The 26799-nt window shown below is 48.0% G+C and overlaps 7 protein-coding genes across 7 annotated transcripts; 3 read left to right on the top strand and 4 right to left on the bottom strand.

Annotated features, from left to right (window-relative positions):
• Positions 1-4783: 4783 nt before the first annotated feature.
• Positions 4784-5830, top strand: FPOAC1_002888 (uncharacterized protein; the record flags this gene model as incomplete). The annotated part of the gene is made up of 1 exon (XM_044847462.1): positions 4784-5830. The coding sequence occupies one exon, from the start codon at positions 4784-4786 to the stop codon at positions 5828-5830; it is 1047 nt and encodes a 348-aa protein (XP_044713378.1).
• A 2603-nt stretch (positions 5831-8433) lies between these two features.
• On the top strand, positions 8434-11682 carry FPOAC1_002887 (uncharacterized protein; the record flags this gene model as incomplete). The annotated part of the gene is made up of 7 exons (XM_044847461.1): positions 8434-9192; positions 9298-10517; positions 10571-10731; positions 10781-10811; positions 10859-11029; positions 11079-11409; positions 11464-11682. The coding sequence occupies 7 exons, from the start codon at positions 8434-8436 to the stop codon at positions 11680-11682; spliced, it is 2892 nt and encodes a 963-aa protein (XP_044713377.1).
• Positions 11683-11712: 30 nt separating this feature from the next.
• On the top strand, positions 11713-12560 carry FPOAC1_002886 (uncharacterized protein; the record flags this gene model as incomplete). Its single annotated transcript, XM_044847460.1, has 3 exons — positions 11713-11827; positions 11873-12075; positions 12132-12560. 3 exons carry the CDS (start codon positions 11713-11715, stop codon positions 12558-12560), a joined length of 747 nt encoding a protein of 248 aa, XP_044713376.1.
• A 555-nt stretch (positions 12561-13115) lies between these two features.
• Positions 13116-15309, bottom strand: FPOAC1_002885 (uncharacterized protein; the record flags this gene model as incomplete). Its single annotated transcript, XM_044847459.1, has 2 exons — positions 13116-15139; positions 15186-15309. 2 exons carry the CDS (start codon positions 15307-15309, stop codon positions 13116-13118), a joined length of 2148 nt encoding a protein of 715 aa, XP_044713375.1.
• Positions 15310-16668: 1359 nt separating this feature from the next.
• On the bottom strand, positions 16669-19524 carry FPOAC1_002884 (uncharacterized protein; the record flags this gene model as incomplete). Its single annotated transcript, XM_044847458.1, has 2 exons — positions 16669-19277; positions 19374-19524. 2 exons carry the CDS (start codon positions 19522-19524, stop codon positions 16669-16671), a joined length of 2760 nt encoding a protein of 919 aa, XP_044713374.1.
• Positions 19525-23861: 4337 nt separating this feature from the next.
• Positions 23862-24699, bottom strand: FPOAC1_002883 (uncharacterized protein; the record flags this gene model as incomplete). The annotated part of the gene is made up of 5 exons (XM_044847457.1): positions 23862-23917; positions 23971-24064; positions 24115-24177; positions 24543-24570; positions 24650-24699. The coding sequence occupies 5 exons, from the start codon at positions 24697-24699 to the stop codon at positions 23862-23864; spliced, it is 291 nt and encodes a 96-aa protein (XP_044713373.1).
• A 1066-nt stretch (positions 24700-25765) lies between these two features.
• On the bottom strand, positions 25766-26377 carry FPOAC1_002882 (uncharacterized protein; the record flags this gene model as incomplete). The annotated part of the gene is made up of 1 exon (XM_044847456.1): positions 25766-26377. One exon carries the CDS (start codon positions 26375-26377, stop codon positions 25766-25768), a length of 612 nt encoding a protein of 203 aa, XP_044713372.1.
• Positions 26378-26799: the final 422 nt, after the last annotated feature.

The raw sequence follows: 26799 nt of genomic DNA, 5'->3' as shown, positions 1-26799 counted from the left end.
CAGCCAGCCACATCAAATCTTGATTGAGCTATAGGCAAAGACAGCGGCAGTGGCAGTGGCAACTCCTCGGCTCGGCTAACATCATGGCGAGAAACCTCTCCTTCCACTTCGAAGCGTACCGTAATATGGATGGAGACATGCCAGTTCGGTTTATTTCCTTGATATGGATGGATGGTTCTTAATAACAATAAACTATTGCTCGTTGGCTGTTAGTGCAACTGCTAAAATGAAACCGGCTTCTCTATCAAATGTCTCCGATCAGACCATTTGTGACCTGACACGGCACTACACCTCAGACTATCTCACAAACTAACGTTAGTTCATGTTGTTCTCCTCCTTTGACATTGGGAAAACCCCGTCTGACAGTCCTTTGGCATGCACCTCAGCCAACGGTCACAAGTTTGTTGCCGCGGAACCATGAAGTCGGTTAGATCTAGGCCTGAATCTCTATTCAAAATTACCCAATTGGGCAAGACCTGCCACAGAGGCCATGCCAGTCAACATTTGCCATGTGAAGACGTCAAATTAAAAGGCAATGGCCAAAAGAAAAACACAAAAAACTCTATGGTCGCCATTTTGTTATCGTGATGAGTGTCTACTGCCTAGTACTGGGGAAAGGTAGTGTGCGTCTTGTTGGGGGATCACAGACAATATGCAAGGCATCGAATCAATCACCAAAGCTAAGTCATGCATATATGAAGCATCACATGAGCATCAATTGGCTGATTTACTCCGTAACCAGGTCAACTCGGGTGGATAACTCCACAGAGAACCGACAACGGGTAGCCAAGATCAATGAGCAGCCCAAGAGCCAGGTACAGCATTATTTAGTCCATAACGCAATCAAAGGCACTTTTGTATACACCGGAGAAATACTTCCCTCTATTCAAGCGTTGTCGTCGCAAGGGATGATTATTATAACTCAACCGTTCTCTAGAGTTGACAAGTCTCATCAGTTGGCCAATCTGCCGATAATGGGAACCTGCACAATAGTAACCCTGGCTAGCCGAGGTCAAGACAAGTTTCGCGATCAGACCAAACCGTCATATCACAGATTACTTCAACCTTTTGGTTCAAACCATGACGCGCTGTATGTGCGCCTTGTAGTTGATATTCTCAACAAGAAGCGGTTTCATCAAGTTGTGGTATCAGATCCATCAAGCCGATAAGAGACAAGAGACAAGAGACAAGAGAAAGAACGCAGATACCATTTCATATCGATGGGAATGGCCTTTAGTGTAGCAGCCTTCCATCAAATCATGTTGCAGAGAGGGGTTCGTTATTGTACTAAATCCCGTTTTTTTTACAGAGACAATGAGGAGTCACCCTCCAGGAACACCGTTGGGGAATGCAGATACCAAAGCTAATCTTCCCCGGGACGCGAACCGTGCGCTTTGGGTGTTTAGCGCTTGAGTCTTTTCATCTTGTTACAGTAGTATCTTGGCGCCTCTCTTCGGATGTGCAGATTCGGATATATTTGCTTTTGAAGTGGCGTAAACAGTCCTCTGTGAGATGGGATGGGATCTCGCAGGAAGCTTGTTGGTCTTGGTAGGAGTAAAAAGACATGCTCCTTCGTGGGCAAAGGCAGACTCATGGATGCGTCACGTAGGGCTGTGATGAAACCCACAACAGGTAACACGGTGACACGTCGCTTTTGTTTACAGAACAAACAGCAAGAGAAAGTGACAAAGACATCGATTAGACCTTAAACGGCTGTCCCGAATGCCTAGTGATTAATGCCAACAGCTTGTGGCCTTCATGCCTCATCGTGCTCAGTTGTGCATGTACATGATATCGTGATCTAGTCGGGAAATTTGGACCTGCCTAACAAAGCGCATTTGCCTTACGGAGAATATTAACGCGATACATGTCGATCTTAGACGAGTAGCGATAGGAACGGTCTTGGCGTTGGGCCCGATTCTAATCTAGTTGGCGTAATCCAGGGCCAGGTTAGCTTTGCCTTCAAATCGAAACTGTTGTATAGGAATGCAGTTGCCGACTTGTCTCCGATGTATTACGGAGCTTATAGGGTTGTTGCGTCCTGAGACGGCGTTCCACGAACTTGCTTTTGAGAATTGGCAATGTCAGGGGGAGAAGGAGGAGGCGGAGGGGATTACTGGAACGGCATGGCGAAGCTGCGCGCGGACATATCAACCTTGTGAACTTGGGCTTTATCGGAGCTCCCCGCCAGCTGCATGCTTTAAAGAGTAGTTCCTCTCCATCTGCAAAACAAAGCAAACCACAACTCCAATATCATCATTCTAGTCCAAAACAGGTATAACCGGTTATGTGATCTGACGCTAGAGGATCCGGGAACACGAAGTGGGCTTGGACCCAAGACACTGGCTAGCTAGGTTAGCTTGACTGTTGTCAACCTCAGAAACAAGCGACTGTAGTACATGTCTACAAAGGGTACTGTATCTTAGTACTTAGCGGCTGAAGTAGAGCTGCAGCCCGTGAGCGAGCGGGCCTGGCTTAACGAAGCAAAACCTGAAAGTTGCATCGGAGATGGCTGCAGGCTGACTATCGAAGCTTGTGGCTACCTGAAATGCAGGAGTTGAGGGCCATCACCAGGGAATAAACCGACTGGCTTGACTTTGTTTTAGAGGCTTCTTCTCTTTCTTTACGCTTCTGTACGCCTCGACTCTTGGGTCGCCAAGCCAGACCCCGAAATGTCAGCGCGATACGTGCGTAGTAGGAACAAAGCCGTGTCAGAAGTTGACCTGCCAGCCATAAATCAGCCATGGTAGTCACTCGAGGGAAGATTCCGGTCTAACGACTGGGGTTTCAGAGGCACGTTGTGGACGAAAAACGGCCGCCCAGAACCAGGAACCCAGCAAATGTTCATTCCTGTGGCTCGTCGACGGAGCAAGGTCTCGGCCAATTGCGTATGAAGCGTCATCGCCAAAGAGTAGCCTCAATACACCCAATGCAAGCACGCACCGTGTTGCTGGACGATGGCGCCACTGAGGTGCAATACTGGACCGATCATATACACACGTTCATCTCGATCACTTGGCAGTGATCAGACGAACGTCAATCGCTATTTAGATATCATAACCTCGGCAGATAGTCCACCTATGTTTCATGCCCACAGTATTACAATAACCCAAGGAAAGGTCTCGACGAGCGGCAAGTAGTACATATTTTCAACTCACCCAAGTCAACTTTTGTGGGTATGGAACTGAGCCACATTACGGAGCTGCAAGGTTCACTACACCTCTTGGTTCTTTGATGTACCTTTGCCGTTGGGAAAGCTTGCTGATCCGCTAGTCTCAGTTAGCAAGTCTGCAGCACTACGCAGTACTACCAGCCGAGAAAGACGTTGATGTTTTGCTAAGTCTTCTAGCCCTTGTCCTGGATTCGAGTCTTGAAGTTCCTGGTAAACGGGGCCCGAGCTTAGTCTCTGGCTTAGCTCCAACATCCATCCATCTCGGATGCAGGAAGAGATGAGCCGGACCTGGGGTCCTTGCAATTGTATTTCAGGGTCGAGCTTTTCTTACAGCTGTACGCTTATTTCTCGACATCTTGCTCTTCGGCCGAGTTGTGCTTACCAATTTCAGATGCGCTTGAGCTTGGCCGTTGTCGGCTGGCTGCGCATCGCATACGCAATGCTACTTCGTTCTAATCGGTTTGCGCAGCTTATTTTGATGCCGTACAAAAACTCTGGACTTTTGGCCTGTACTGATGCCGAAGCTTCCAATGTCACATCGGCTCCAATGAAGCTGTTCTGCTACGCCCTCTTGGAAATGCCGATGTAAATATCTGTTGAAGGCGTATCCCCGGCTCGAAAAGACCATTATATGCAAATCAACGTGGTCTTTGATGGTGGCCAGGACTGTTGGGATCTGGCCGAGTCTCGCCTTGTGAGCAATATCAGCATCCCCTTTCCCAGACGTAGGGTAATTCAGACGCCACCATTCGTTCCCAGGTACAACATTGTGCAAACATCAATATTTGGTGTTAAGTGCGCCTGGTTTGATAAATAAAGACGATGGAATGTAGTCCTGAGTATCTCAAACACTCCCTCGTTCGTCACATTGCGCGTTCGTAGGCATCCAAGTGTGCAAAAGCCACTGCATGAAACTGTTGCAAGGTCGGGCACTTTCGAGAGAGATCGGGCGAAGACCAATATCCGGAAGGAGTCTGGACCAGTAAGACTCGGGGTATCTCATGTTCCAAGGAATTGAGGGAGTGGTTATGGTGGGCAATTACTTGAGTGATCCCACCTGGTCGAAAGTCTATTTCCCCTCACGTTCTGGCCTAGACTGTGCCTTCTCCGCTTATCGAGTCTGGCCCTGGTCTAATTGTTCCGATGTCATATTGTGGCAGCAGCTGCACTGGGCTGAAGACTGTTGTGCGTATTTGGGGTGGGATAAAACACTGCTTCGTTCTGGTCTGAACTAGCTGCCAGCAGGTCAAAGCGAGCCTGTCATATATTCAGCAGGAACCCCCATTCCCAAGTCTCCAACTGTGTCGAATCTTTACATTCTGCCTTGTCTCATAACAATCGTGTTTAACAGCAACCCTACTCCTCATTTTTGCTGTATCAACGGCTACTTATACCAACTGCACCCTAATTGGCAAAGATCCAATTACAATCGTGCCAAGTTCAAGACACTCCCAAGCAATCTGTTATAAGTAAAACCTGTATTCTGTTCGATTGAGCAGACGAACGGTTCTTTCCATGGCTGCCTTCGTCCACTCTTATCCTCACACATTGGACATTCCATTTGGCAATCCAATGAATATAATGCCCACAACCCCATCATCCGGGTATACCATGGCATCCTCTTCTTATTTCAACAGAACACCATCACCAACGAGTCGAGGAAATGTCGGATTTCAACCCTATCCTGGCCACGGTCAGGGCCCTTCCTTCTTCGAGGAGGCCATAGGTGGCTCTCCCTTTCCCCAAGAAATACCTTTGGCCCTCATGCAACCTCCCCATTATAACTCCACACCAAGTATGGTCAACGACTTTCCACCCTCATCAGCTATAGTGCCAAGCAGTGAGGCTGAACAAAAGTCCGCTTGCCAACCTCGGTACGGAGACACGCACCAGCAGCTGAGCATAAACACTTCCGACGAAGCAAACGGTCAAGCTGTCACAGTAAAATCTCCCAAGCCGAAGAGACGCGGCCGTAAGCCCAAGGGAGCCTCCAAAAATTCAGTCAAATCTCGGCACGACATAGAGCTCGATGAAGACGACCTCCCCAGAGACCCTCGACGTCGACGCATTCTTGAGCGTAACAGAATAGCTGCTACCAAATGTCGCCTCCGAAAGCGGGATGAAGCATCTGCTCTTGCTTCTCAGGAACAGGCCATGGAAGACCAGAACAGATATCTCTCATCATGTTTTGACTCCCTGACTGCTGAAATATATCATCTCAAAACTCAGTTGTTGCAGCATACAGATTGTAACTGCATTCTTATCCAAAAGTATATCTCCAACGAAGCTAAGAAAACAGTTGATGGTCTACTTGCCTGCCCCTCCAACTTTCAGTCCGACAACGACACTATGAGTCCATATCGTCGCGGCTCGTGTCATAGTGGTACGAGTCCCACAGAGTCGTTATGTGTGCCTACTCCAGAATTCGAGGGAGCTTCCCCAGGCTGGCCACAGCCTTTCCACTCCGGACATGGATCTTCACCAGATGCGGCAGAGGAGATGTTAAATCCTTATCTCAAAGCACCAGTCCAAATGCACAGCCAGTCGTTCGCCAGTATGTCACCGCTGCAATATCGTGGACCCGATATGTTTACCGGTATGGGCCACCAGTCCCAACAGTTTGATGCAGCCAACGGGATCTCTTCCTGGGCGTTCTGATAAAGAAACAACAATCTTTTGATTCTGTTCATGGAACGGTATACAGCCCAACTAGCTTGGAAGAGCATAGCTTGGGACTTGAAGACGAAAAGAAAGGCTCCCCTGGATAAAGGAGCATGGGTGGGGGACTCCTTTTTGTAGCAAACAAGGGCTGTGAGCGTTCTGTATATGGTGTGGTTTAGCCAGTGTTATATTTTCGTATCCAGGAATGTAAAAGTCTAGAGCAAATCGTTTAATAACAAGCGTACGGCAATTCGTCTGTCAACTTCCATGCTATAGTCGGTCGTGACTTTGGCCCCATACTAGAGGCTCTGACTTGAATGTTTGGAAACTCACCACCTTGGATTGTGTTATAGGTGAATAGAACAATTCTGTCTGCTGATAGATATCGTTTTGGTATAGACTAGCCAATGGCATGCCAACAGTCGATATTACCCTTGGTGCAATAGCTTAGATTATTTATATGCGATTCCTGGCAGCATGTGAACAGGGCAAGACAGTATAAAATATCTGGACGCAATGTGGATCTCTGCACCTGTCAGTCAAGATCGTAGAGTGTGGGGTGATTCCAGATCTCATGCTGCCCCTGCAGCTAATCGGGTCTGCATGTCGATGGAACGTACGGATAGTATCCAATATGACAAGAGCATAGAAGACCCACCAGGATGACTGACCAGATGTTCAAAAACCATGATCAAACCAAGATATCCTTATGAACCAAGGTACACTGGCGCAACTAGTTGATGGTAGGGTTGTGTCTGCTGTTGTCAGGCTGTATGACTTGGAGTATCGAACGCGTTGTCAATCAAATCCGACAAGTAGCTTGAAGCAGGAGACCAGGGTGTGTTATTTTGATGTTCCGCCTATACATCCAGGTGTTGAAAGTTGTCAGTCACGAGCTTGAGTGGAGGCAACAATGATTTGCCGAGTTGAACTGTTGGCTATGTTTGCCCTGCCACGTCTTGCACAAAACAGGGTCTTGCCACTGTTTGGTTTGTTTTGTGACTCATGTGTTGTCTTTCAAGACACATTGAATGGAACAGGGGGACGCAATAGTCTGGAAGATTTTAAGGCAGGGTTTGGTATTCTGAAGCGGTAAGAGGTGAAGAGGAGCTGTTGAACACGGGACTAGGTGTCTGTCTCATTGGGGGCGGGTTGAGCCTCAACTGGGCTTCTCCCTGTAACGTCTCTTCCGGTCATGGTTTCAGGGGGTTTGTTTTTACAAGGCGACCCAAGGAACCGGAAGCCAGCCAATCAGCCATACACCAATCAGACATTACAAGGCGCATGAGTTGGCGAGTATGACCAGATTTGAGTGGATATGGCCAGTTTGGATGGCTTCGTAACGACTCAGACACCCTTGTCGCGTGTTGTACAAGTGTCCCCCCTCGAGAAATTGAGGTACTGAAGTCTGTTCTGGATACAATTCATGCTGCGTGGTTCCTTTCATAAACTCTCCATTTATTTGTCTTTCTTTCCTTTCACAAGACTCAGCTACAAAGAGGACTGGTACCTACCTAGGTACCTTTACTTACAGTCAGCAGACCCTAGGTACCTTCTTGTCGATTACCCACCGCGATCTCCTGTAACAACAATCGCTGCCAGATCTTTGATGCTATTAAAGAGAAAACAACTACCTCTCTACTTTTTTATAAACCTTCTCTTGTGCTTCCGCTGGACGCCGAACGGAAACCATCTGTGAAGGGATTAGGTGAACCATTCGTGAAGTCGTTCAAAGTGAAGAAAGGGAGGCAGGAGCCTATCAAACGAGTTGCTGTAACTTGGCCTCTTGGCCCGATCCATCACGAGCAAGGATTGAGGATGAGAATCTCGCTGCACGCTATCCGGCGCAATTGGAAAACTTGTTGGAAGTTCAATAGCGATCGAAAAACCTAAAAAGCGGATATTTCCAATGCTGACAGTTACCGATAGTAGATATCTCAGCAGTAAAATAGAAGTGTGTTGGGTGATTCAAGATCAACATCTGATGTACTGACCCGCACCTTCCCGCATACCGTCCGGCACACCGCAAGCAGCTGAGCAGGTACCGTAGCTGAGCTGAGTGAGCTGAGCTTCCTTCCTTCCCAAAAACACACGGGAGGAAATGCTTTGACCGAGGAAAGAGGCATCTTAGAAGCAAATCAGCGCAACAGAACGCAAAAGTGCAGGCGAGACCCTGTTAGTCACGTTCCACCGCATTTTTGTGATCGTCAGGTCTGGGCCTTGTTGGACTGGACTTGGATTTTTCATCTTCGCTCAACTCACCTTCAACGTCCGCTCCCGCCATCACCATCACACATCGGGTTACGACCGGTGAGTGAGTACAGTCTTCGCTACCCAGATTGAGAGCAAACATCCCCTTTCTTTCTTTCTTTCTTTCTTTCTTTTTTTTTTGCCCTTGTCGTCTTGTTTCTTTTCAAGGCGGAGCACCGCTCTTTTTCGACTTTCGATTACTTTTGGTCCTCTTACATTCCCCTATCACCATCGTTCAACTGGGATCGGACATCCCCCATCATCTTACCCTTTCCAACATCAGCTGTGGAAACTACCCTCTCACTTTCAGTCTCGCATCACCATAGATGATCAATTCACATTTTCTAACCATGGCGGCTGCCTCGCCGGCAGAAACCGCCCTGGTGATCCTGTACTACTTGTATCCAGCTCTGGTTTTTACCTACTTTTTCTCCGCCTCCCTTGTCTTGGCTTGTACAGCCCAATCTTCTCAAAAGGATGAACACAAGAGAAAACGCCCAAATGGCACATTCGTACTCATTCTTTACCTTCTGTGTATTCTAACATACGCCGCTCAACTTTTGCTACTTGGTATACAGGCTGCCCTTGTTCGAGAATGGCCAACTGAAGACCACATCATCATTGGGCATTTGGCATGCATACTGGCGTTCGGGATTCAACTCACCCGTTGCCTTGACGCTGAACTCGGACCCTTTTATCCTTTTATCGGTTCATGGGCGCTCGGTTTGTCTTTTGATGTTCTCATCACGTCATTGTCTGCAACAATGGGGTTGCTCTCCCCGTTCAGCGTCTTCAGCATCCTGAACATCGTTAGTATCACCGTTCGATGTTTTTGTTTCGTGTCTCTTGCAGGCCTGTTCACTCTTGGTGCACCATCTCGGGCGGAATCAGACGAAGAACGGGAACCATTGTTACCCAAGGCTACAACCACCTCGCCCAGTACCCCAATTAGTCAGGAGTCCGGGTATGGTTCAACGCTTCAGGCTGAGGAAGAAGAAGACGAGGCCCCAGAATATAGCTGGGAACGTCGCGAGAGAGAGGCCAAAGAGGCCATGAAAAAGAGGCTTGAGGAAGGTGGTAACTGGTTTGAGTATGCGAAAGGTTTCAAGGTACGTAATTCACGTTTGCACGGTTTGCCATCCTAGTCCTCCCCGACAAGAACGATCATTTGTCCTTTTGCAACTGTTAGGAATATGTTGCTAACCTCTGCAAAGATTCTCTTCCCATATGTGTGGCCTGTTGGTAACGTCGGCCTACAGCTTCGTGCAGCAGCCGTATGCCTGTGCCTGTTCGCATCGAACGCTCTCCACCTTCTGATTCCCCGTCAGACCGGCATCATCATGGACAGTTTGAATGGATCTGGTAGCAGTAACCCTTGGATCGCAGTCATCATATTCGCCGCACTTCGCTTGGCTGCTTCTGAATCCGGTATCGAGCTTATCCGCCAGTGGCTATGGGTCCCTGTTAAATACTACTCCCATGACGCATTAACACGAGCAGCCTACTCCCACATGATGCACCTCTCAGCAGATTTCCATGATTCGAAGAGTTCGTCGGACATGATGATGGCTATCTACGGAGGCAGTGCGGTATCCAATGTCGTCGAGAATGTTTTGCTTTATGCTGTTCCTATGCTTATCGATATGGGTGTAGCCATTGTCTATCTCTCCATCACCTTCGGTCCATACGAAGGCCTTATTACAGTGGCCACTGGTGTCTTCTTTCTTCTTATCGCCAGTAGACTCGTGGCCAACTCCAAGGCGGCTAGCCGAAACCGGGTCAATGCACTATACGAGGAACACTATGTGCGCCAGTCCGGCTTTCTCGGGTGGCAGACTGTCAGTGCGTTCAACCAGATTGGTTATGAAGACAACCGACATGCCAATGCAGTCACCAATCGTTGGCTTAGAGAACAGCAATATGTGCTGGGGTGGTATGTGTCTATTGGCTTTCAGACTCTGGTCCTCACATCTGGTCTTCTTGCCAGTGCGTTTCTCGCTGTTTATCGTATCAAAGCCGGCCATGCAACTCCTGGACAGTTCGCGATGCTCTTGATGTATTGGGCACAATTGACATCACCGCTTCAATTTTTCGCAAAGCTGGGTAAAAATGTAAGTGACGACTTCATCGATGCCGAACGCCTTTTGGACATTATGAGAACCCAGCCTTCGGTCGAAAACCAGAAGGGAGCCAGGCCGTTGAAGTTCGTTGCTGGCGAGGTGGATTTTGAACAAGTTTCTTTCAGTTATGATAAAAAGAAGGGCATTATCAAAGATGTCAGCTTCCATGTCCCTGCCGGACAAACGGTTGCTTTCGTTGGGGCTACAGGAGCAGGAAAATCAACCCTTATCAAACTGCTAGATCGATTCTACGACGTGGGTGAGGGCCGTATCTGTATCGATGGTCAGGACATCAGAGACGTTGACCTTTTCAGGTAAGTCATGCTTATATCACACCAAAACACTAGTTCTTGTTGACACTTTTCAGTCTTCGGGATCGCATTGGGGTTGTTCCTCAAAGCCCAATTCTATTCGACGATACAATCATGAATAACGTACGATATGGGAGAATTACAGCAACCGACGAGGAAGTATACGATGCATGCAAAGCCGCGTGTATCCATGATAAGATCAAAGGTTTCACTCATGGTAAGACTCCATCTGAAAGCCATCCATAATGATATCTAATTCTCGGCAGGGTATAAGACGCGTGTCGGAGAGCGTGGCGTGTAAGTCAAGACTGACCTGCTAGGGGAACAGTACACTGACTTGATAGGAAATTATCTGGTGGCGAACTTCAGCGTATTGCCATAGCCAGGGCAATGCTCAAGAAGCCGGATATCGTTCTTCTCGACGAAGCTACCAGCGCGGTAGACACGGACACCGAGCAACAAATCCAGGTCTCTTTCAAAAGATTATGCGAAGGTCGGACTACTTTCATCGTCGCGTGAGCTGTTACCTTTCACTTTTCCTGAATCTTATGCTGACACGTGCAGTCACCGTCTTTCTACAATTATGAATGCAGACCGAATTATTGTGGTCGAGAATGGCGAAATCCTCGAGCAAGGCAATCATGATGAACTTATCGTTGCTGGAGGAAGATATGCGGATCTTTGGTCGAAGCAAGTTTTTGTGCGATCCAAGGACGAAGACAAGAATACCTCATCTGGCCAGGCTGGATTTGTTAATGACCTATCCTCGGAGCAGACCAAGGCTGAATTGTCAAAGGTTAAGAAGCCGGCCACGGAAGCCAGCGAACAAGGGAAATTGCCCAAGGCACAAGGCAGTGAAGAACAAGTCACCGGTACCCCAACGCAAAAGCAAGAGGTAGTTTCAGCCGAAGAGAACTAGTCTTTGGTGATTCTAACCTCTTATTTGCAGGGAAACCGATTGAATCCTGTCGCCGCTACGTTTACCCCCAGAACGCTGGCCAAGGCTAGGCAACTAACGGTGACTGAGACCTCCGAAGCATCGACCATATCTACTACAGGAAATGAGGCGATGAATGCAAGTTCGCAAACTAGCCGACAGTGGTCCGATGAGGTCGCCGAGCAGGAGGAACAGGCCAAGAAGCAGTCGGCCATTGCTAGCCGACCCTAGGGGAGTCGAGCTGCTCAAGACAGCGATCACATGGCACCACGGGATATAGGTTCCACCAAAAAGAAGAAGGCTTTTATTGCAGCGGTCGGTCGTGCTCTAATGAATGAAAGTGCAAGTCTTGTTGATACTGGTGAAAACGTGCAGTGTGAGTTTACAAGTTCGATACCTGGAGCTTTACTGATCTTTGAAGCCGCTGCCACAGTTGCAAATGAATCCAACCCCGCCAAAAAGAAGCAAGATGTTACAGAGGACCAACGCGTCGAATACAAGCTTCCATATTATTCCCGGCGCAACCAATCCAAGAGCGAGCCATCACAGGGGTCCCACGGTTCGGACGAACCTGACACGGATGGTGCAGTCATGACTTCTGCCATTAAGGGACCAGTATCTCCGGTAAGCTCGCTACCCACATATCGACCAGCACTGGCTCATTTGTCTAACACTAATAGATGCGCCGCCGTGTTACACTGCCTCCTATGAGGGTCGCTACTGGATCTCAGATTCCACTACCCACTGAGGTTAAGCAAGAAAAATTAATGAGTACACAGAAGCCGACTGATCACTCCGATAACCTACCCCAAGGGTCGTCTGCCAAAAGCTCGGATCGACTAACACAACATGACTTGCGAACCATCAAATCAAACACATCGGCACAACCTAAGGTTTCGCAAGAGAGAGACGAATTGCCTGCACAAAGCCCTATTGGTAACAGCGCCAAATCGAACCACCCCGAGTTGCCAGAACAAGGCAAGGTCACAATCAGTTCCGAACAACGCCGGGGTGGACGTGGAGGCCGAAGGGGGCGTACGCCTTGGCCCCGCGGCCGACGTGGCCGAGGCAACTACCGGGGAGGCTCACCAAGTAGACAAGCGGCCTGAAGTGAGCTGCTTTTGCCCTCACACGCTCGGAACAATCGCATAACATTGAATTCAGCTCATAGCACGAATGGCTGTGTAAGAATATTGCTCGAAGGAGACTAATGTATTAGTATTATGAGCCCATGATCATCCACTTACTGAGTACAAGACAACGACTTCTCAAAAAGTTGTATCATATAGAGGGATTGCAAGCTGTGTAGTATTAGCCATAGACAAAAGCTTAGACTATCGAAAAAGATCCCAAGAACTTTTATGAAACATGAAGAGCGTGAAGAATAGAGTGCGATTATTACAAGTGAATTATAGACCATGGCGACGACTGTTGCCATGATACGAAGGATGCTGGTACTTTGGTCATCTTGACATGGAAACAAACAGTGGATGGTGCATACTACAATAATCTTCGCCGGTGGCGCTATTCGATGCCTTGAGATCCTGCGGGTATAGTATAGTAAACATTGTATTTGCTTGTAGTACAATTCGATTTATGTCTAACCTAGAAATGTATCGTTCATGTTTTCCCTAACAATAATTACACACCATGTCCTCGATTTCTCACCAAAGCTCGCAAACGGGACTCTTCTTCGGGCAACTAAAAGCCTTGTTGAACTCGGCCGAGTTCTTCAAAGGCAGTAAGGCCCTGGCGGCGCTGGGAGCGTGTACGTCCGTCGTAAGCAGTTGTAAAGAGTACTTAGGCTGAATCCTCGAACACCAAGTTTGACCCCATTTTAGAAAGAACAATTGCTCATGTGAGAACTTCTCTAAGCCTGGTAAGTTCTTGCTCATTCCTCTATCCTTGTCCTTCTTTTTCCAGGCCGCAAAACTTGACACTACACCGCCGGCATCGGCGATGTTTTCGGGAAGAGTGAGGCTTCCGTTGACGGGGAGAGCTGTACCATCGGTTATCTCTATAGTGAAGTTGCTGTACTGCTCGATGAAGCACTTCGCTTGGCTCACAAAGGCTTCTTCCGACTCCTTGTCCCACCATGACGTTTTGTTTCCCGTCTTGTCGTACATGTACCCCTGACTATCGAAACCGTGTGTGATCTCATGACCAACGATACTACCTGCACCTCCGTAGTTGATGTAGTCGGGGTACCCCGGGTCAAAAAGGGGAGCTTGGAGGTATCCTGCCAGCAGGCCGATTTCGTTCCGGGTCTGGGCGTAGTATGCGTTAGTCTTCAGAGTGCTCATGATGAGTTGACCTCTGCTGTATGGCCCCGCAAGGCTCTTCCACTGTTTGGCGATCCTGGACTTTGCAAATGCGAGGGCATTCAAGACAAGAGATGGCTTGATTTCGATGTCGGAGTAGTACTTCTCAATAGCGATGGGATCCATGGGATTGGGGTCTGTAGGAAGTCCAATCATCTTTTGCATAGCCTCGATCTTCTCACGAGCGGCCTTCTTGACCTTTTCAGTTGCCCATTCACGCGTTTTGATTCGATCTGAGAAGGCTTCCTTAATATAGTCGACCATTTGCGAGGCTACGTTGATTTTTTCCGGTCCAAAGTTCTTGTCCACGAAAAAGCGAGTGAGAATCCAGGTAAGACCATGGGGACCTACAGCTACCTCGGCGGTGGGAATGTTGACAATCCAATTGACTCCCTGATCCAACAGCGTGACGCATTTATTCCAGCGAGGTCTGAGGCTTTCTGGGTCTTTTCCTTCGAGTTTGTATTGGAAGTCGTTGTATTTGTTGGTCAAGTCATGCTCGATATAAGATGACACAGAAGATATCATCTTCCATACAAAGTACGCCTGGACTGTTTCAGTCGATGTTTGGGAGATGACGTCGGACATGTTTGTGAAGTATGAGGGGTAACGAGTGTTAAGTGTTCCTTTCCAGCTTTTGGGCGCAAGGTGCTTGATCACACCCTCATAATCAAAGTTAGGAGCCAGCTTCTTCAAATTCCCTGCTGGAACGATATCAGAAACTTCATTTGTCAAACTCCATGCCCAAGCCCGTACAAGCTTCATTTGGAGTGAATAAACAGATTCTGCAAGTTCGGTGGCAGTTACGTTATTGAGTTGAGAAGGGTACGTCGCCCTGAGCAGGGCAGAGGTTATTTCCACCAGCTCCGCTTCGCCTTCTTTTGTATCTGGCAATCGCAATCCCTGGAATAAAGGAGGGGAGATTCCCAGAACAACTTCTTCCAGGTCGTACTCATTCTGTGAGATAAAAATCTGTTGAAAAGTTCCGATCCCGAAGCTTTCAAAGGTTGCTATTGTCTCTGTAAAAGCAAAAGAAACCGTGGTCGTGTTGGATGCATCAGTAGGGTATAACTCTACGACCGTTTTGACGATTTCTGACAGGACATCAAGACCCTCTTCCTCAAGAGCCGTGTAGTTCTGGCAGACCTGATAAGCCTCTTGGATCTTAGCAAGATTCCTCTTATCCGCCTTAGTCTGCTCCTTGGTCAGGTTGACAGTGATATATCCGGCATCCTCACCTGCAGGATACGGGTCTTCAAGTATTCTTCTAACAAGTATGTATGTTTGTTCTTGGGAAGCTGATATACCGTATATAGACTCTGCACCTTGAGGGATGTCGTGATATTCAGCCCAGTTACCACAGGCATCTAGGGTCGTTAGGACTGGACTGATACGATGGTTACAGAGACTTACACTGTTCAAAGTCTTCACATGGATCAATTTTGGTGTAATTCAGTGCCATGCTTTGCTTCATGTCTGCGGCGAGTTGAAGACATGCTGTAGATGTGCAGAGATTGCTCGCCGGATTCGGTGCCATGATGGTTAACAGACAGGCTTTACGCGTTCTCAAGTGAATATAGGTGCCAAAGAGTTTGAATTGGAATGGAAGACAAATAGACTATATAATATTGAGGACAATTGATGCAAAATCCTCGAGGTACGATCTATATAAACTGAAGACTGGTTCCCTCCTCTCATGCATCTCGTCTCTATCATATACTCAAAGCAAGCATCATGGCGATGCTGTAAGCACTAAACCTTTCAGGCTGTTCTTAGTGTATAGTGGCATGGCCCCCAAGAAAAGCCATCGGCGTCCTATCTCGTCAGTCCTGCCATGAATCTCTGATCGTGAAGTTGGCAGCAGTTCTGCTCGAGAAGACAAGGGATCTATGTACAAGATCGAATACGACTTCAAATCTGATTGTGCAGTATACCCACCCGTCCTAAAACCTTGAACTACATGGAGCAATTCTATACGGGATAATCCAAGGTTGAAAGATCGTCAGTGTAGGTCTGACGGGGTTTGTTGGCGTTTCGTTTCCCAGCCATGGCTGAGCCTTGTTTGACGGCCACCAGTGTCAGCTTTTACTTATTTCCCGATCGGCCGCTCTAGCTTACTTTAAAACATGTTTGCTTACTCGAAAATAAGGTTACCATAAATAGGTCATGTAAGTCAGATCCTTAGCTTGTTGTCTTGAGAACGTGTGGTGTTTATCACTTAACCGCTCAATTAGTCGCACATCTCTCCAATGCAATATGCATGATACGTAATGGAATTTCGGTACAGCGAGTCAGAAAGAACATAAGATTCTGTGACCTATGGGCTATTGCGTGGCCCCCCCGACTCCATGTTGAAGGTCAAAGGTCCTACGAGACCCGGCGAGTGGCTGTGCACAAAGCAGGTCTTGAGGTGGGCTCATCCGGATGTCTGATAGATGAATTTCCATCATAATACCCAGATAGGGTATCCATACCGCTGAAGAGTGGTCATCGAATAAACAGCGTTCTGCGGCGCGTCAGCAGTCCTTGATAGAGCAGGTCTCGGGGAGCGCTGAGACTGGAAAGGATGCACAGCCTTATTTGCCCCAAGACATGCCTAGCCTGGAGCAACGTGTCACGGCCTCTCTAAATCCACAGAAATGTAACATCTGATCTGGAGGCATCATGCGCTTGAAACAATTCTGACATTGGCAGCCGATCAAACTGAATCTCACAGCGACACGTCGTTAACAACGACTATTTCGCCCTAAAGATTTACCAGAGATACATGTAGATATGTGGAATTCGTTCGTTTGTTTCATTTCGCTAATTATCATTTTGTTGCTCCGTGATATCCAATACTGCTAGTCGCTTACACGCAAAACAAGTACAGGTAAAAAAAGTCCTGCGTCAGAATTTAGACCATGACTGGTTCGACAGACGGAACAGGCATATTCGACATATTCATCGGTATCATGTAAGGTCCCAATGCTGAGGATAAAATGCTGGCGATGTTGCGAGCCATGTCTGACTTCTTACCCAAGCACCAAAGTGCTTTCGTACAGTCCTCGCACCTGCGCACTACGTGAACGACACTGGGCGTCTCTAGAGGTGTGTGTTCGTGTCGGACCTTCTCTTCCGCCTCAGTAAGAAGTAGAATGGCGGCTTTGGTAAACGCTCTAATGAGGATCATAGTCCATGGTTCCGTCAAGATAGACCCCTCAACGACTGCGAAGTGAAGGTCTGAAATACCGGTTCCGGGTACATCACCGGCCCGAGGGCGTGTCGAGACACGAGCGAGATCTGAGAGAATAGCTGCACTGTCTCGGCGAAGACTGGCCACTACGTTGGCTGCTTGACGGACTTGAGTCGAGTAATCCAACCCCAGTTTATTCTCGTCGACAAGCTCAATCAGATCTGCCATTAAAAGAGCAGCACAGTGGAAATGGGCCACCACACATACAAACCAGCTCTGGATGAGTGTCGGAACAGAGTCATATTGTTCGACCAGATCTCGGAAGAAGGCGCCGTAGCTTACGTTCCAATGCTTGTAAACAGCCATTGCATTTGAGATGACCTTTTCGACTGGCTCGCCACGGTATCGACTCCTGATCGTGTTTTGAAGGTACGAGACATGCCGGAACAGGATAACTTTGATAGGCGCAGCAGTGACAACACCCTTGGACGCGGCATCATACGAACAAGGCCAGCGGAGGACACCCTCTTTGTTCTCACGGACGAAGAGTTCCGCCCACCACCGGGCGTCCTGTGGTCGGTACTCGATGTTGTAAGATTCATGTTCTGGATGGTCGGGGTACGTCGGGTCATGGTGGCACTCCTCATCCGAGACAACTACAGGTCGGCCGTTCATGGATGACGAAACAGTGTCGAACATGACTGTCATCCAGTAAACCAGTCCAATAGTACCCTTGTCTTCCTCGCTCAGAGCATCCGCGGCAGTCGCCTTCTCCAATCCGAGAGAGCTTCCAGATATATCGAGAACGCCTGTCTCACGTGCCTCGTACTGGAATTTCAGAGCATGCATCTTTCTTGCAGCCCGCTCCATGAAGACAGGCGGGCCTTCCGCGGCGATGATTTCACTAAGCTGAGAAGCAATTGATCCCTCCCCTGAAGCAATAGGGCTTTCGCCATCAAAGTTACTCATGCTGTAAGGGCCATCATTGTTGTCTTCATCGTCCCTTGGTTTCTGCGCCAATCCCATTATCAGATCCGCGCAGACCACACGGAAGCATTCCATATCGGAACAGTCCTGCAAGGCTCTTTTGGCTTGAGCCCAAAACGTCTTTTGAAGCGTCCGGTCAAAATCCTCATTAATGTCGTCGAATTCTGATCGCATACTATCCATTTGTGTCAGGCTCTGTGGGAACCTGTCGCGCTCACGCTGACTACCTTGAGCCCACTGCGTCGCAAAAGCCATGATAGCCAAATGCAACGCCTTCGAAGCAGCTCTGTCGTCTGATTTACTCAATCGAATTAACTTCGTCGTCTGTGCCTGTTTGTCAAGTTGAATGACTCGTCGATATATCCTATTGTCTTGCTGTTTCGGTTGGCCGACACTCAGTCCCTCAAAGTGAGATGCTAGCCAACTAACGCCGTTGTTTGATGGTCGAGTGATGGTATTAGGCTTATAAGGGCATGTTTCTTCCGATAGCCAGCAAGACAGAGCATGCTCCAGAACGTCATGGTATATCCTCATCAAGTTGTCTGAAATCATGTTGTTGTTCGTCTTTGTCATCATATTGTGTGTTACTGAGAAGGGTGAGATGGAAGTGCTATAACTCCTTGCCAAACTTTCTGGATAACGTCGTACACTTAAGGATCTGGATGAGATGTCGCTTTCGTATGAATTGGAAGCTGAAGGAGAGGGCTGAAAGGGAATGTCACTGCCAACCGACTGAGTCTGGAATAGAGGCCAACCGCTGTCAGCATTCTCATCCTCTGTCGTTTGATGCCGTGAGTGTAAGGCTTGGCTGGTAAGCTCTGTGGAGGGCGTCAAGTCCATGTGATGTGGATGCCCCGATGTTGAATTAGGCTCGAAGCTCTGGAAAACACTATTGTGAAGGCTGGCATCAAATGCGGTCGGGTCGAAGACGCCATTGACGGGCATGGTATCGAAGGTGGTATGAGGGAAAGCAGGAAAGTTGCCGAAGCCGGTTGTGTCCATCGGTCCCCAGCAACTCAGGTCATGCGTCGTCGGAGGCGCCTGTAGCATGTCGAGCAAGGCTGTTGCGTTAACATCAAGCGACTGGGTCGGAAGAGGAGCCTGGGCCGGCGCAGGTCCAGGCTGCTGTTGGGGGCGTGGCCGTTGACGCTTGGCTTTTGTGCGCGATTGATCGGGTACCCGGCGAGAGTAGGCAGCATTCTGAGAGGCAGCATCGGGGTTGGCGGCGGCGGCGGCGGCGGCGGCGGGGCCAGTCTGTAGTTGAGCGCGAACCCAATGAAATGTACATTGTTTGCGAGTGCGAAGGCAGTATGAACATCGTAAAGCCCTGGAGTCAATTTCATCTGCGAGGTTCCGCAGGTCCCCCGGTTAGCATCGTCGACGTAAAAAGACGATGAAGGGGGGAGGAGAAACAGAAGCCCGAGAGAGGTAAAACTTACCAAGGTGCTCTTCAGCAAGAGAAGCTCCGCTGACGCTCTCAGTACCGTTGCGAAGCCTCTCCGAGTTACGTTGAATGTCCCATAACGACGGCGCATCGCATGCCCGTTTGGCCTTGCGACACTGGTCACACGAACGGTTCTGGCGTCTCATTGTAAATGCGAATTAAAATGCGATGAACGACAGTGGAAGCCGGGGTATGAGTGCGTATCACGCTGTGTAGCGTCGCGTGGAGAGCAGACCGGCAACGATAATGCCCAGATGAGGAAGAGGCGGAATAAACGTAATGAAAATGAAGCTTATATTTATGAGTATATGTTGGCGAAGAGGTTATAGGAAAGATTGGGATTGAGATGAGACTGGAAGAAGCGAACGAAAATGAAGCTTGGGGAAGGGGCCCAAAAATGGATGAATGAATGAGATTGGATTTGCCGCACCTTCAAACTCAGCCCCGCGCTGGTGAAGCCCGTGGCCAGCCAATGGGGGAGGAATGAGCAGGCAATGAATGGAATTTTAGGACCCTTTACAACGGGCCAGATGCACCTTCAGGAGCCACTAAAGTGCTGACCCAGTAGCACATCACACATCCTCCAGGGCCAGCAGACGCCATCGGCCAGCCCTGAAGCCCGGGCTGGGCTGCTCTGACTGTAGCGGGCAGGCTCCGCTTTTCCGAACGGAGTAAGGTTGAGTCTCCCCCGCACCGGACTAAACTGTTCAGGTACTAGAAGGAGCCTATGGGGAGTAAATATTCATCTGACCTGGGTAATTAATACCTTGGTTGAGTCTGTAGGATCATATTGCGAAAATGACACGGCACCTGCATCACATCGCATCGCATTGTGTGAAGAATCTTTCCCAGGATCCAAGTTGCCAAGCATTAAGTTTTGGAAGTCCAAGGCTCCCTGGCGAAGATCTTTTGCACACATCAAGTAAGCATCAATATGCACCTAGCCTGTCATCTAACTCAACACGATAGCTGTACCCCAGCAACTCTACAGTTGCAGACATATCTACAGCGGCACGATTTTCTGGCCCAACATCCTGTTCTGTAGACTAACTACATGTCATAACTATGACCCGGAATCGTCGGAATAGGATCCGCCGTTTGCCTCTCCTCTCAATAACCCGATTCTATACTGCACTGTCTTGCCGACTCCGCTTGAGGATCTTCCAGCCTGCAAAGACAGTTTATTCCTCATTAGTCTCTAGTTGATGCTCTTTGTCCTAGTGGCCAAGGCTCCTCGGCCCACTGGACTTAGCTAGACTCGATGAAAGGGGGGGGGGCAACCCAGACCTGCCAACTATGAGTTGTGCCAAGGACAACTCATAGTACGGCCGAGTCAATCCACGAAGAGAAATGTAGTTGAATATTGATGAAGGAAAGGCAGGCTTCAAAATCACATCATCTCAAACCTGCAGCGCCTATGCCGACGATAGCAGTTCGGTAGCTCCCTCCAGACAGATGACATTATTCCCAACCCGGATATGCCTTAAAATGAGGGACATTTTTTTCTTTCTTTGCAAGGTTCTTCAACAGAAGAAACGAGAAAAAGAAACAACTCAAGGTTCTCTAGCACATCCCCTCCACAAAAGGATTTGCTGCACGTCGCGTGCACATCTATAACCAATCGCAAAACAACTCGACAACCCTGTCTTGACCTGAACATTCGATAAACCCTAATTCAACAGGGATCGCGTTTGCGAAATCGGTCATTACAACCTACGTTTTCCGTCGCAACCAACTTCTCGACACTATATCATACCAGAGGCCGAGATGTTATTCTTAAGCTTCGTCCCGACCCAACAGTCTGGTATTCAGTATCCACGATAGCTCGCCTATCTCACAACCCAGCTTCATCGTCGATCTATGGTTTCTGACCTGGCTGAAACCTGCAATCTGTTCAATTCTGTGTCATTTGTTATTGAATTTCAGCCGTGAATTTCCGCAGAAGTGGTTGTTTTAGCGCGCTTGCTCCACTGACCTTGTCTTGCACCTAGTGTGAGCCTCACCTATATTTGATGTGTTGGAATCCCACCAACAAATTACGGATTGATGGATGGTAGCGATGTTTTTATCTGCAGGTAATTGGTTGAAGCAGAGTGAGATATTTTATTCTGCGCATATCTCAATGGCTCATGCACAACCTCGGCTGGACACGCAGGAACATGAAAGCCTTGATCGATATGCAATGAAGCGAGGTGGAGGAGGAGGAGCTCAAGCGGTGTTCCCTTCACTACCTCTTTCTCACACCTCCTTGTTGAGGTCCAAGCTTCGTGGTAAGCCTCGCTAAGTCTTGCTAGGCCAAACGCTTCAATGGTACTGTATTAACGGTTTGACGTTTTCGCCTGCATGTCTGTCTAGCTTAAGCCGAGTCAAGTCGATCACAAGACTAGGGTCGCCTCATCAATGAATGTACTGCTAATCATCCATAGACAGGTTATCACTCATGATTATTGCCGAATTCGACGTCATTTCATATTGAAAGCCATTAGGCCATTGATTCCCAAGCTGATAACCTCTTGTAAACCTCTTCTCCCTCCAGGAAGCATGGAGCTGATAGTCTCGTCCGATTTCGATATCTGAGGCTGACTACCACTACAACTAACGCACGATACAATCACGAGATAACAACGGAAATAGCTTGAAAGGCTTACCCTAGTTCCGAGCCAGCTTGTTGGTATCAATGCGCCGCGTAATCCAATATTCATGAATTACAGCTAGTCGACAAGCCATATTGGACTCTTCTTCAGCGTGGCTCCACACTCCACGGTAAGTTGTGGGGAATGAAAATCCGGGGTGCATATTTATTGCTAAGGAATTTCCACGGGGCATATCAGCGATGTTCGTAATGCGAGAGATGATGTATCATCGCAATATTAGCACGACATTCGCAGTATAAGTAGAAACGAAAGTTTACTGACACATCGTCATTATCAATCTTCAATCACTCACCGACAAGAAAACAGAATGGTCCTCGTAGACAGCGTGGGAACCGTTAGATCGAATCCCGTGTCCAGGGTCCAGGCTCTTACAGCTACAATGGTACGCAGCTCGATTGGAGGGTATGGCGCTTATTGAGTTGTGTTCTAGACAAGCCTCGCCGCCTGGTTACGTGATAATGTATGTGATGCTTTTCTTCTAGACTGCCCTCCTTTCCAAAGGCTAGGGATCAATCGATCCTGTTCGGGCTATGACTGGTCCAATGGGAAGCCTCACGACCCTCTCTATCTGTTCGGCGTGATTTGCACCAGTGTATAGTTTCTTCTGTGGTGTTTATGAGACATACTGTGTGCATTGATTGACAGTGACCGACGTTGATGTTGCCGTATGGGGTTGCGAATCGTGATCGTGGTTGAGATGCGAAGGTGTTTCGATCGTGATGAAACTGCACTGTTGCAGATCAATTGAAGATGTCAAACAGCCTTGAAATACCTCTACTGCTATTGATAATCACGGCATTCACTCAGTTTGTGTCAAACGTGCAACTGCATCTCCAATACTTCACGGTTCTTTGGAGATATCAGAATATTGGTCACCCAAGTCTAGTTAACAGAGGTATAAACGAATATACCCAAAAATCCTGCAGGTAGAACAGACTGGCGGTTATTTTATCTATCATTTTATTAATGATTATATTTTGATGTCCTTAGGCGACTATGGTCTTTCTCGTCAAGTACATATCAGGCCCCAGTCAATAAGCAATAACTAACTCCACACAACTTACATGCAGATACTTCGGCTCAGATCACAGAAACATCATCCCACCGGTTATCCCATCATACGACACTCCAATGCAACATGAAACAACCGAAGTTGAACCATCCGGCCTCCATTCGCTTCTGATGAACATGATTTCCATCCGCACTCTCATTTTCTGACCAACAATGTAACCATATCGCATATGCATGCATGAGTCGAGTGTCATGAGAAACAACGACCAACAGAGTTCTGGCCTTGGGGGCAGCGCAGTATAAGCTCTTGTATGCGGTATTGACAAAACTATCCCAGAATCTAATGGGGCCGGCGATGTAGGAATTTGTCCGCTTCTTCGATATCACGGATGGGTGATCGTTTACATTTGACTGTTTGTTTAGATCGGACCAATTCAAAGCAGGTTGGGGATTGTGGGACTTGCAATTACAAACTCTCCAGTGACACCATCACGTACACACAAACTCCAGTTCAAGCACAGGCAAGATAATAAACAGAAGCGTGCATGTGTTTATTGGTTCGTAAATATCTCCCAAAAGCAGACACAAAGATACATGGTCAGGTCAAGTCAAGTATTCATCCTCGACGCTTTTCGACACCCGTCTGCGGCGTGACGGACTTTTTACAGCCCAAGAGATACTGAGCGCCGTGACAACCTTGGAAGTGCCTCATCAGCCATTAATCGGCCCGGACAGTTTTGATACCCCTTCATGCTTCCACTCCACTCCATCGCCCGTCTATTTCCCGAATCCACGCGATTGTTTTTGTTACCGACTCTTCAGCTTGCGGCACTCTGGATCAGCGACACATTGTCTCCCTTCAGCAGGATTTGACCTTTTGTCATGTCAGTATATAGCAAAGACACGGTATTTTGGGTTCCAACGCACCGAGAGGTCTCCTGGACTCCTTATCGTTGGTCTTCGTAATTTGCTTAACCTCCACAGCATCGTCGATGACCAAATTCATGAACTCATCAAAGCCCTGTGAAACGTTAGAGTTTGTTGTATGCGAATGGTTCTACATGTACTGACTCTGATCTTGCCCTCAATACGAATGGAGAGCTGCTCGTACAGCCAGACGCTGACCGTAGCGTGCTGCAACAGTTAGCAAGAATTCTCATTATCGACCATCACCGACCGCTCCCGTTCTTATGGACCTCGACAGCATAAAATAACACAACTTCTCAGCAGTGTTGGGAGATGCAGAACCAGTGCAGCGCTGACGATGAAGATCGGTATCGATTGCAGTCGTTCAATGCTGACCCAGTCGATTCAGAACAAAACAGCCCCCAAGCACGAGCCGCATTGAGCCAACACCTCTATATCATCCAAGCCCTCATTCGCATTCATCTTTGGCATCGAAAGGCGCAGAATCCGGGACAGTATTGCGTTTTCGAGATCCATCGGCGGTCAAGCGTTTCGGCGATCGACGGCGTAGAAAAGGAACGGTAAAAACTCACTGATTGGAGAAGCTTGAAGATGAAGTTGCTAAGGTTTAATCAGTACACCGTCTCCAAGATTCAGCGAACAAACAATCGCGTCGCGAGGGAAGCTTCAAAAGGCTTACATGGGAGGAACGAGAACACGACGACCTCCGCCACCACCGCGACCAGTCATTTTGATGTGAATAAGCGCAAAGAACCGTAGGTCTCGAAAAGGGGGGAGCTTTCGCTATGCTTAGGGTCAGGATCGAAGTTCTGAGATAGCGAGGTTTCGACTGTTTGATCACCGCGATTCTGGCTGTCGCAAGATCCCGATGTGGGTGCTCTAAACGCCAACCCAAAATCTTGGCGGATGTGGGGCAATATTTATCCGAGCAACCTTCACTCACGGGTAGGTTATGTATAACAACAGATCAAGACCCCATTCTCGAGATTAGGTAGGATCTATCTCGAAGGTAAAATATTGCTGTAGCAATATTCTCTACGTTGTCTGAATTCCTAGGGAGAATATACTCACAAGATATACCGTAAATTGGGTCACCGGGCAATGCTTCTTTGTCTTATTGCATCCCTAATGTCACAGATATAAAGACATTCTCAGGGTAACAAGAAACATGTAAATTTATCAATGAGCTACGGTTTCTTAGTCCTTCATTGCTACAGTTATTTCTATGATGAGATGTTCAAAAACAGTAGACATCGCTACAGCTATAAAAAGAAAAGCATCTCCTGTGAATATAAAACGCTTAGGTTCCACAAATCTCATGCACTCTCGTATCTTACATCAATGTCCATCCTGCCCTGATTCTGCGTCCAAGCTATAACAATGTATCAACAGTCTTCTCCGAAATTGATTCCAATATAATCCTCTCGCACCCCGGGAACCCTTGAAGCACTGCCGTTTGAATCATCGGCGCTTGAAGATATAGCACCGCGATAGAACACAAGTACGAATCCGTACCTGGTTCGGCGGGAACTTGCCTACTAGTGTCTAATGGGTCTCTAATACCGATCAATCCGTTGGGAAATACTGCCGAGCTCCGCCTCTATATGCGAGAAAGTAACAGAGGTGGTATATATCTTAGTAGGTAGGAAGGTCGTAATAAATACTAAGGTAAGAAATATATAATATATACAAAGAAACCGTAAAGACGTAGCCAACGTAGCTCATGTCCAGCATGAATCCCATCATCCATCGTAAACCCATGCGTCTATCCAACACCAGACACAGACACCTCTATTTATAAAAAGACAACAATGTACCCAAGGAAAACGATCAATGCCAATCCGACACCAGGTTTCGTCGTGAACGCACCACCTTCCTCCTTGACAACCTCTTCCTCAAACTGTCCCTCCACATTGCCCCTGGGCCAGTACTCGCAGACAAGATACCACCCCTTCTTGCCGCACAGCTTCCTTCCACAGCCCACAGTGGTGGTATCCTTCCAGACAAGCTGGGTGAAGTGGCCCGTCTCTTCATCAAACTCGGCATCATCAAAGTCATACTTGTCCCGCTCATCACCCCATGCTTCGATGCTAGCTGTAACGTTGGGATAACCTATGGCAAGATTCTCGCCATATGGACCGCCTGAGTGCTCAAACTCGCAGTCGTCGAGATCATCGAGGTAGTCTGACGCAAACTCCTCGAGTGTCTTGTTCCACTGTAGAGCTGTGGCGTTGTGCTCTTCCCGGTAGAAATTTGTGCTGTTGAGGACAGCTGATGTGAATGTGTCTTTGTCTTTCCATTCTGGCTCGTTGGATGGGATGGATACTGGTGCTGTGATTGTAACGACATCTGTAGCAAGGCTGGAGCCAATGAGCAGAGATACAAGAGGAAATAAAGTATGCCTCATGGTGATAAATGTGTGTTTGGGAGTACCAGGTGTTTGTATAAGTGGTTTCACAACATGTGTAGCCGCCTTGGGAGGTGGCTATATAGACACAAGGCAGAGCACCAATTGAAACAAAATCACGAGTGCAGCTGCTGATTTTTCTCGGGGGAAGACTTTTCCACGATAAATCACAAAAACTACAGAATATAACTAACGACTCTTTGTCTCCTCAGCCTGGTTTTTCTTCATCTTGGCCTTGGAATGGGCCTCTATGACGTATGCTTCTCTCGGCCAATAGCTGCACAGCGCATAGCTCAACTAACCTGGACTGGGTTGGTGACGAAGGACAAGGCTGGGCATTTTTATTATCCATCGTCAAAATCTCCATGATTCAAGATTCCGAGTTGGGACGGAAGATAAGTAGACAATAAATAAAGTGAAAC

The sequence above is a fragment of the Fusarium poae genome, chromosome 1, assembly GCF_019609905.1.
Source record: "Fusarium poae strain DAOMC 252244 chromosome 1, whole genome shotgun sequence".
NCBI lineage: Eukaryota > Fungi > Ascomycota > Sordariomycetes > Hypocreales > Nectriaceae > Fusarium > Fusarium poae.
Note: the sequence above shows the minus strand (reverse complement) of the source record. Positions and strands in the feature narration are given on the sequence as shown.